This window comes from Salvia splendens, chromosome 3 (assembly GCF_004379255.2).
Source record: "Salvia splendens isolate huo1 chromosome 3, SspV2, whole genome shotgun sequence".
Taxonomy (NCBI): domain Eukaryota; kingdom Viridiplantae; phylum Streptophyta; class Magnoliopsida; order Lamiales; family Lamiaceae; genus Salvia; species Salvia splendens.
The window spans coordinates 15,571,695-15,583,036 of NC_056034.1; the positions used below are offsets into that span (position 1 = coordinate 15,571,695).

Consider the following 11,342-nt stretch of genomic DNA (forward strand, 5'->3'; position numbering starts at 1 on the left):
GGTTATTCACACTTATATAGAAAAATTATGATGATCATCAAGTTAATGTGGGACAAGATTTAAGAGAATTTAACTGTATATATTTTGTATTTTGGATCTTAAATACTAGAATATGACATATGCAATCTTACGTATTTGTATAATAATATAATTAGTCATTGTTTTATAGTAAAAGAATTTGTGATTTGAAGCAAATAGTTATTATGATGGTGAGCACATTATATACAATTATCTACCATTATCACTGGTAGCAAGTATTGAGTAAATATTTTGCTTACAATATTCAGATAAGTATTAAGTTTGATAGTAAAATAGTGCTTACGTTTTAAATTACAAAATTTTATTTTCCGTACTAATAAAATTAAATTGTGAATCAGTTTTAATGTTAAAATTACTTAAAATAAGTTGTAAAATGTGATCAAAGTTGCTAGATAATATTATGGGGTGTCTTAAACAAATATATGCGTTTTTATGGGGGTATGAAGTGCAAACATTATGTGTAAGATGGGTGTGGGGTTGACTAGTTATTTTTGGGTGCTGACATAAGAAATTAGTTGGCTATATTTTTGCTCAAACTGAGACTTTGGTAATACTAATTCGGTTGATAGATTATAAACTAATTTCAAAATCTAAAAATAAAAATATAGTACTACGTGATGGCATAAAACGAAGACATCTATTGCACAAGTCACAGTACAGAGTGACATCAGAAGAGGAGTAAACACAACCATGTTTCTTTACAAACCAAACACCTATGTGCAACCCAAAACTACAAACATGTGGAGGATTTTCTGCACGCACCAAATGCGCAGAAGCCTTACTGTATTATTCTAGGATCATACAGCACAAACCATGATTTTTCTATTATGAGGTTAGACCCCGCTGAACCTGCAACAAAAACGGGCTTATGGCATCAAACGAAGCTAAATGTCTTCCTACAAGTACCTCTGGACACCTTCGTGTGGTGAAACTGTCCATTCTTTGTGATTCCTAACACGAAAAAAATGACACAAGACTCTACTGTACTAAGAAATCCTAGCCATCTGTGAGCTTTATTGGTTTATGTCGAAGCTAGATGTTTCAGACCTTCGTCATGATTCCTGAGGATTATGTGACCGGTTGGGAGACGCCCATCGTCTTCCAGGTATACAAGATATCAGCTTGAAACAGATTTAGTCCACGATTCTCCTCACTCTACAAGTTGGTGGCCTCAATGGCATCGGATTCATTTTGGAGCAATGCAAACTCACACTCCAATGTGTCATCCAAAAAGATCAGTACCGTTTCCTCCACCAGTTCTGTGAAAATGGTCTCCCCCATCTCTGAAACAATAAACTCGACATCCGATTGGAGGACCATCCATTTTCTGGATCTCACCAAGTCTGCTTTGACAAGCTGTTCGAGAGAGTGAGGCTGTGGAAGCTGAAGCAGATGCCATTCGACAAGTTGCCATATCTCATGGATCAGGTCCATCCCTCTTGGGGCCACTTGGTTATTCATTTTGACATTGGATATCCCTGAAAAGCATCCAAAGTATTTCTCACACACCTCACCTAAAGCTGCATTGGCGCAGTCGAAAAGGAGTTTCTGATCATGTTGGGGTCGGCTAGAGAATAATTCGACTTCATCAAATAATGACGAGTCAAGGATCTCATGCATAGAAATCCATCTCAAGAGAAATTCATCCCAGTTTAAACCAGAGCCCAGTAGCACAGCTTCCACATACTCAAACGCAGATTCCTCATCCTCGAGAGAAATTTTTGCACAAACTCCTTGGTCACTAGCAAAAGATTGTTCTTCAAAATGGATATGACGTGGCTGGATTTCTCTGACAACTAAATATAACAGAAGGTTATATTTCAGTATGAGAGATAAAGACACAAGTTTAAACATAAGGCTGTTTCGGTTATTTATCCACAATCTAACCTGGTTGAGATGTGGTGCTTGCAGGGCTGATGTCATCATCTGTGAATAATGGCTCAAGAACAGATATCGGACTGGGTCGCTCCAATTTGTACATTGCGCAGTCAGAATCATCATTTTCAGCACTTACTGAACCGCTTGGAGGGGACTCTGGTGATGACGGGGATTGATCTTCGCCACAAAAAGGCTGGGTAACATCAAAACAAAAGAAAACATGATAAGATATTCTGAGTTAGGGAACACCAGAAAAGAACAGCAACATGGATTCAGGACTCGACCCTCATATTCCGAGTTAAAACGAACGAAATAGTGAAGACTCACCAAATTGGAGCATGGAGAACAGTCTGCTGATAACTGACAAGGAACTTGTGTGTTGTCTACTTCTCTAGCATCTTCATTGTCAATATCTCCACCAATCAAATCATTAGATGATTCAGATGAATTAGTAATGATCTTTTCCTCTTCCTCATGTTTTGATTCAGCCATTTCCTCAATGTCTGCAACTACTCCAGGCAAGCTTTGAGCTGTTACTAAAAAAAGAACAATTCCTTTAGTGTGATCAAATAGTTAAACACCTTCAAAAGTACGTTTCACAAAATAGATGAGATTTATTACCTTCATGATCTAAAGTAATTTCATTGACAGATTGAATTTCAATGGAATGTTCTTGATCATCACTGAGTGTGATCTTATCACTCGTATCCAGAGACTGTATCTTGTCTTTGCAGTTGCTACTAGAGCTGACTGGCTGACTATCCAAATGTTGCTTTCTCGGACTCAGATGATTGTTAAGGTTTTCTTGCCAAAGACCACTCAAATCACTCCTACCCATGGCACGAGGAGACAATCTGAGCTGGGTCGTTACGAAGATATCATCACCGTATTTTCTAGGGCTACAGCAAGGGGTACCATTATTATACTCAGGAAGAGAGAGGATTCTACCAAGGGACTTTGGCAACTGCCGGGTTACCGACTCCGGGGTTTCACCTCCATTATTCAGCATCTCAGAGAGATGCTTTTTAGCCTCTACATAGATGTTAGATCCCCCTAGTCTTGAATATTGGCTGGTTTCGTTTGTGGCCACTGAACTCCCATCCTTCAAATTTCTAACTGGTTCACCCTTCTTCAAGCTAGGAGAAGATGTCAAAAATCTTTCAGTATAGAAATGGTTCCTATTCGGAGAACTCCAGAAAAGATTTTCTCCTGTACTGCTTTTGTCACCATTATTGTTATTTTGTAGCTTAGTACTCAGTTTGACATTAACTCTATCAGGAGTGACTCCTTGTCGTTCCTTCCCTATTGCATGCCTGAGTTTCCTTTTTATTTCAGCAAAAGAGAACTGAGATGTATTTCTATCGTTCTGAACCTTATTGTCCATGTCAGGAGACTGCAAACGAAGGCTGCTAACTCTGGCATCAATTTGAGGGCTATGTGCCCCTGCTTGCCCGGGTTTCAGTATGACAATTTTATTATGATTCTGAACATCTTTATCCCCTATCACAGGGTAGCTCTCCAGCGACTTGGTCCGTTTCCGGAAGAAATTTCGGTGTTTATGGCTGCTGGATTCATCACACTTTAATTTTCCCGCTTTATCCTGGGACAAACTGGGTGCTGGCAGCAAATTGGTTATTGCATCTCTGCTTAATCGAGCATCCTCTAAATTCTGCACATGTTTAACCAGTTTCGAGTTTGGATCCTTTAGTTGCTTCAACAGCAAGCCCTTATTTACACTCAATGTTTTCAAAGCATCCATGAACTCTTTCGAGCAACAACTATTCCCGTCTTCCCCAAAATGCTTACCGCAGTCCAGCCGCTGCTCTGCAAGCACTATTACAGCTGCAACCAACTTTTCTTCAATGACGTTAACAGTCTGACCTGACGGTATATCATGATCACCACAAAGGTCATTCTTTGAGCCATTTGCATTTCTCTGGTTGATCTGTGCCAACTCTTCCATTATCATTTCCAGATCGAGATAATCTAAGGACCTTTGCTCTTGAACCTGGTAACCATTCTCGGGCGTCAGGTGTTCAGAGGTGCCCAGCTCAGTGACATCCAGATCGCTAGACTTGATGCGGCTTCTGCTTCTTTTCATTTGACGTTTTTTGAGATGATTTCCGTTATTTGAGTTACAATGTTCCAAACCCATAGCAGAATCTTTAAGGTTTCCGGACTCATTACACATCTCTTCTTCCATGAGTTCCTTCACGCTCGTTTTAGCAGCATCAAGCATAGGCATATTACCTTCTTCAGCGACCTGTTTCATTACAGAATATTGTTATGATTAAGAAAAACAAACATTCAAATTACAAGTCAGACATCAAACAGAACCACATACCTTGATGCTTTCGCATTTTTCAGTCGGATCAAGTATAACGGGATGGTTTGCCAAATAATCACCACCTACAAACCCATTAAGAAGTTAAAATGACCTTAAATCCCAAAAATAGTCTATGAAACATCAAGCTGGCATGTAAGAACAATTCTATGAAAGCTCTTACCAACTACTTGCTTGTTCACACGGCTTCTATCTGAAAGCAAACGTTTGGTGGATCGCCCATGGCGGAAGTGAAATATGCTAATTAAACCCGATATGCAACCTGCTTGGCCTCTTTCATGTCTCAAAAGGCGCTTCTGTGATTTCTTTGCCATAATGAATTCCCTCTAGCTCTCAGTACTTCACATTCACTACTTATCCTCCTCTAACTGCAAGTTAAGCCAATAGGAAATCAATTTATTAGTCGAAAGCAAAACCGAAAAAATGCTTCACTGCTCAAGAATAAGATCAAGCACCTACAAATTCCTGAATACACAATACCCTTAGTAGAGATCGAAACTAGACTGATTATAACTAAGCCCTCAAAGTATTCAAAAAGGATTCATAAATAGTTGAAACATAAAGTTAAAATGAGAAGGCTTTCAATAGTAATTGGATCCAATAATCCATTTGCATAATAAGCCACCATGCCTCATTAATGATTCAGTCATAGGTTAATCAAGATTTACCATATAATACAACTTCGAAGAATGAGAGAGACATGCAATCTCCGAAATGCAGTTCAAGCATACTGATTATTTAGATAAGGGGGAATGAGAGAGAGAGAGAGATGTTCAAGAACAAATTCTCAGCATCTAAATCAAGATGTTTTGATGGAAAAAGTAGAACAAGCAAATTAAGGAAAGAATGGATAGTTAACAAATAAGTATAGGAATTATTATTACCTGAAACAAGCAGCCCACCCCAATGTAGTCTCAGTAGAATCTACCAAACCCCTGTTGTCTGATTTAAGACAAAAACCCCAAATCACTGTAGCCTTTTTTCCCCTCTCTCTTTCCCTGATATCTTCTCTCTCTATCAGCAAGCTTGGAAAAATAAAAGTTGGTTATGATAATGGCAATGTGGTCTTCCCTTGAACGAAACAATTATTTCCTGGAATGCTGCTGATCCACAAACAAAAATTGCAAACTCATCTAACCTTGCCTTCGAGGTTAGATGATGACAATTTCACACGACTGCTCACTCAATCAAGTAAAGATTTTGCCTTTATAACGATATTCGATTTCCCTGATCAAACAGCCTCAGTTTTCTACACCATAATCAAAGTCTGGAAAAATATTTATTTTCACACAAAACTCTGGATTAGCCCCAGATGGAAAACACCAACGGAGATCGAATTATTCGATTAAAAGATATCAAAACCCCACAAAAAATCTTTTTTTTTACAATTACAAAAGCCCAGAAACAAAAATCCTATCTTTGACAGGTATTTACAAATATTCCACAGAGAAAAGTTGGAGGGTGAAGGAGAAACTGAAGGGGTTGATTGCTGGGGCGGAAGAGTATCAAATTCCACACCGACCAAAAAGGGAGAGCCACAGGGAAAATTCACCCACCCACATGTTAAGAAATTGGAACCAAAAACTTATGTGTGGGGCAGCAATTAAAGACTGTAAACACAGATATAAAGAAAGGAAAAGAAATATGGGAAAGGTTGGAAAGTGTAAATAATGGTGCGTGCCTGCGTTTGTGTGTTTGAAAGGGAGAGAGGAGAGAGACAATTATGCTGATGGCGATGTAAAAAAAGGAGGGAGAGAGTGAGAATTCAATGCTCTGATCTTTTATAAACAAAATATGGTGATTTTGCCATTCCTAGTTAAGGAGTATTTATATTAAATTCCAAATGCTATTTTCACATCTGTAATTACTTTACTAAATCATTTATTTCGTGTTTTAAGAAAATCATTTATGTTTTATTTTTAATTTTATAATGATCATGGAAAATTCTAATAATAATAGTGAAAATTATGATACTTTATTAGTTATATCTTGAATTTGACTACTTTAAACAAGCATAATGATATATAGTTTCCCATAAATATGCTTGACTGTGGATAAAAACCAAAAAAGCCATATTCTTCCAATGGGAAATGCAACAATAATTACGTTTCAATGGAATTTCCATCAATATATTTTTACTTAAATTTCTCAAATCAGTAAACTCTAACAATTATTTTGCATTTATTCACAATCCTTTAATTAATTGCACTACAACATTTATTTTTCCTTACAATCACCCACAAATCTCAGCATCGTCAATATAGTTTACTCCATATTTTACGATTTCGTTTGGTTTACTTTGCATTGGATCTCATGTATATGCATTTAATATATTTCAACGTGTACGAAAATAGGTGCAGTCCATCTCTGAAGCACAGAAAAACACAAATAACTGTTGAATGTTTTTATGTTGTAGTTTAAGATTGCAATTTTGGAGGATATGAAGATTTTAGTCATGTATGAAATTTGGAAGCTTGCGTTGAAATTGAGAGGATACCAAGCGTTCTAGTTGTCTTCTTGTTTGCTGTAGAGTGAATGACTCATTTGTCATAGTATTATATGCTGTGTGTAGGACCACACTATATATACTATTGTAAATAGTAAAACTGTTAAATAAATTGTTAGGCCACCCGCAACGCGTCACGTGGGTGGCTCGTAACCCGTCACACCGGGACGAGACGGCGGCGAGACGCGTTGTAGTGTCCCGTCTCGTCCCCAGCCCGCCGAGCGTCCCGTCCCGCCGAGACGGACGGCGAGCCGTCTCGCCACGCCCCCGCGCGACGTGGCGCGCTCCGGCGCCATGCGTGACGCCCACTCGCCGGCCCGCGAGTGGGCATCGTCACGCTGACGTAATAAATCATTTTTTATAAATTCAAATTTAAAAATAAAATAAAAATAAAATAAAAAATAAAAAAACGGTAATATTACCATTTTTTCAACCTTTTTTCTTTATTTTTTTACTCTATAAATACTTTTAATTCATCCTCATTTCACACACATATACACATCTATTCTTCCCAAATCATCTTCATATCCTCTCTAATTTTCATCTAACCTCTCATCACAAAATGTCCAGCGACGAATACTCTGGCGGTGGCGGCTCCGGCGGGTTTGACATCAACGCGTTTGGCGACTGGGGGCATGTACAATGTTCTGGGTGGTGGTTCCGGTCCGTCGACGCCGGGGGGTACCAACCACCCCATTTTGATGTGGATGCATACGCCCGTCCCTCCGCCCCGAGGTATTCGCAGGGATTATCACAGATTCGGGAGGATTATGCGGTTGAACCCACTCCGGAAGGAGGCCGAGGCGGTGGAAGCTCTAGGGCGGAGGCGGAAGCGGAGGAGGAGGAGGATCTAGGCCGGCATCCGTACAGCCCCAAGGAAACGCTGGCTGTGTACAACGCCTGGATCAGCGTCTCGTACGATCCCATCGTCGGGAATCAACAATCCCGGAAGTGCTTCTGGGAAAAGGTCATCGAGGCCTACCACGAGATTAAGCCGAAGGGGTCCCGCAGCAGCACATTTAAGATGCTCCGCGCTCACTTTGACCGAGTCGACAAAGAGGTCAAAAAATTATGCGTCATCTACAAGAGTGAAGCGGCTCATTACCAAAGCGGAGCCACGGGAGCCGACATTCTGAGGTCGGCTTTGCGAGTCTACTTCGACAACACCGCCAAACAATTCAAACATGTCGATGTTTGGGAGGTCGTCAAAGACGAGGAAAGGTGGGTGGCGGTGTCCGGTCCAGCTCGAGCTTGACCTCGAAGTGCACGAAGCACACGGCGGGTGGCCAATACTCGTCTAGTGAGGGCGGTTCGGGCAGCGCCGCACAAGAGTTTGCCTTGCAGGAGGTTGAGGGCACGACAGATGATGCCGGGGGGTCCTCCCGTGGGCGCCGTCGGCCGCAAGGGAGAAATGCGGCAAAGGCGGCTAGAGGGAGGAGGGGCCTAGCCGAATCAAGCTAGGCGGGCTCGGGCTCGGGCTCGGGGGCACCCTCAAACTCCCTAATGTCCATGTACATGACCGCCACAATGGCGGACACTTCCCGCATGACGCCTCCCCAATACCAAGCCTATTTTTTTTTTTAAAATTAACTTCATATATTTATATCATATATATGAAGGAGGAAATTACAAATCAACTCCTATAACAAGGAGGAAAGACAAATTACGCCACCCAGGGTTCGAACTCGAGACCTCCAGGATGGACGCGGTATCCAGCACCTAATACCAAGCCTATTTTGCCGGAATTGAGTTTATGGCAAGACAACTTGGTATTCCGCCTCCAGGTAGCTTTAGTGCATCTGCACCGCCTTCGGGGGATGATTCACCGGCGGAGTAGTTTTTTTTATTTTCTATAAAATTGTATTTTAAATTATGTAATTTTTATTTTTTTAGGATTTTAATTATGTGTTTTTTTTAATTTTAAGTTGTATTTTTATTTTATGTTGTAATTTTATTTTATTTAATGAAGTGTGTTTTTTATTAATTGAATTTGTTGGAAATAAAAATAAAAAAATGAAAATGAATGAATAGTAATTTAAGAGATGGTTAAGAGACGGATAAGAGATGGAGGGTTGCAGGTTCTGTCATTTAGTTAAGAGATGGAGTATAAAGTACGGTGAGGCCCAATAATAGTAATTTAAGAGACGGTTAAGGGACGGATAAGAGACAGCGTTGCAGATGACCTTATTATTTCTCCCTATCTAACCTCCTAGGCCTCCCTAATTAGAGCCCATGGTTTTGTACACGAGCACTAATTTTTCTCTCTCCTTTTATTGTAGTGATTCATGAAAGCATTTTTTTTACCGTGGGAGTGGCGTGGGGATATTTATTTCAATTGGATTTTGTTGGTTGTTTTGGGGATATTAATTCGTACTATATTACTTCAGAAATTGCTGGAAAAAGTGCAAAATTAATATACAAACCTAGTTGGTTCAAAATTAAAATTATTCACTCAAGGCTCCGAATCACACGTTTCTAAAATGTACTAGTATTTGGGTTGTCAGTGCTCGTTGGTAAGTATTTCATTAGGCAATTGGGTCTTGCATTCGTGTAGAAATTATAACAATAAAATCATCTTATTTATATAGCATAATATTGACATAGTATATAGACAACCTCTGCCTTTCAAATCTTATGGAGTACAGTGTATACTATTCATGTAATAGTAGTGTATACGAAACTTTATAATATTGACATAGTATATAGACAACCTCTGCCTTTCAAATCTTATGGAGTACAGTGTATACTATTCATGTAATAGTAGTGTATACGAAACAAAAGTTTTAGAACATCCACAATGGCGCCTAGCACACTGCCTAGCCGAGCCCCGGCGCTCGGCGAACCACTGTAACCACCGAGCCGGTTTCCGAAAAAAAATCGCCTAGCGCTAGGCGATGTTTGCGCCCTGGGCGATCCGCTCCGCGCCATTGCAGGCTCCGGATCGCCGAGCGCATCGCCCATCGGATTTTTTATTTTTTATTTTTTAATTTTCGAAACACTATCTATATGCGCTTTGCACTTCATTTTCATTCGCACCACTTGTTTTAACGAGTTTTCTCTCAAGTGCAACAACGCGAAATGAGTAACGCGGGTGGTAGTGGGGGGATGCTGAGGAGTACGAACGTCGAATGGCCGAAGCGTTGGAGGCCTATACGACCCGCGAGATAAACTAATGGATGCAAAGAGCCTTGCAGCCGGCGTTACCTCGACCTCGCCCAGTTGTCCACCGCCGAGAAGTGATTGATCGTGATCACGTAGTTGCACATCAGCACCTATATGAAGACTACTTCGCAGAGGAGCCGCGGTTCAACGCCAACCTTTTCAGGCGACGTTTTAGGATGAGTAGGGCTCTGTTTATGCTTATTGTTAACGCTTTGGAGCATCGATATCTGTATTTCCGCTTCAGGCACGATGCGGCTGGCAGACCCAGCCACACACCTATTCAAAAGTGCACTGCGGCAATCCGGCAGTTGGCCTACGGAGGCGCGGCAGACATGTGGGACGAGTACCTCCATATCGGTGAGACGACTGTCCTGGAATGTATGAAGTTTTTCTGTCAGGGCGTGATTGAAATATTCAGTGATCAGTACCTTCGAAGCCCTACCCCCGAAGACTACCAGGATCTGATGCAGATGCACGGGGAGAAGCATGGGTTCCCGGGAATGTTAGGCAGCATAGATTGTATGCATTGGGAGTGGAAGAACTGTCCCGTTTTCTGGAAGGGGTTCTACACGACCGGCTACAAGGGAAAGAATCCCACGATGATCCTCGAGGCCGTAGCTGATTACCGGCTGTGGATTTGGCATGCATATTTTGGGGTAGCCAGTTCGAACAACGACCTCAACGTCCTCAACTCGTCGCCCCTTTTCAACGAGCAGTGCCAGGACGTCGGTCCGGCCATCAGTTTTGTCGCCAACGGCAACCGGCATGATATGTGCTACTACTTGGCGGATGAGATATACCCTAGGTGGCCCGTCTTTGTGAAGACGATCCGATGCGCATCAGATGAGAGGAAGGCCTACTTTGCGGCACGACAGGAGTCGGCGCGCAAGGACGTGGAGCGTGCATTTGGTGTGCTCCAGTCTCGATAGGCGGCAGTTAGGGGTCCAACGCATTTGTGGCATGTCGACTGCATTGCTGATATAATGTGGTTAGGCTATTGCTAGGCTATTGCTGGACTATTGGCTTGTTTTGATGATGTGGCAGCAGGATTTTTAGTGCTGATGATGTGGCAGGAGGAGTTTGTGGCTAGGCTATGGCTAGGCTATTCTTATTTTGGATGCTCTTACGAAAGCAAATAAAACACCAATTGGAATAATACTTATAAGAATAAATATTACTACTACGGAGGAGTGATCAATTGCTAACTCATTCTCTAGTTTTTGTTAACTACAACTAATTTAAGACCATAGGATTTTAGAAATCTAGTGGTCTAAAATTTGCCACGTATAATTTTATTTTATTAATTAAATTTAAAAAGTTAAAAAAACTACCAAATTAGGGTTTTAGATGAAAATGTCAATATAGTGTTTTGAAAATATCAACACAATGCTTTGAGAATGTTAACACATTGGT

General features: G+C 40.9%; 1 protein-coding gene across 2 annotated transcripts; it reads right to left on the reverse strand.

The window, feature by feature from the left end:
- Nucleotides 1–657: 657 nt before the first annotated feature.
- Nucleotides 658–6,009, reverse strand: LOC121795219. Of its 2 annotated transcripts, none has more exons than XM_042193703.1 (7): nucleotides 5,146–6,009; nucleotides 4,425–4,629; nucleotides 4,262–4,326; nucleotides 2,539–4,180; nucleotides 2,245–2,447; nucleotides 1,927–2,110; nucleotides 658–1,835 (listed from the first exon to the last, which is right to left on the reverse strand). In XM_042193703.1, the coding sequence occupies exons 2-7, from the start codon at nucleotides 4,573–4,575 to the stop codon at nucleotides 1,195–1,197; spliced, it is 2,886 nt and encodes a 961-aa protein (XP_042049637.1). In that variant the 5' UTR covers nucleotides 4,576–4,629; nucleotides 5,146–6,009; the 3' UTR covers nucleotides 658–1,194. The 2 variants fall into 2 exon arrangements, with proteins under 2 accessions (XP_042049637.1, XP_042049636.1); XM_042193702.1 differs by having other exon boundaries at nucleotides 2,245–2,453.
- Between the last annotated feature and the right edge of the window lie 5,333 nt (nucleotides 6,010–11,342).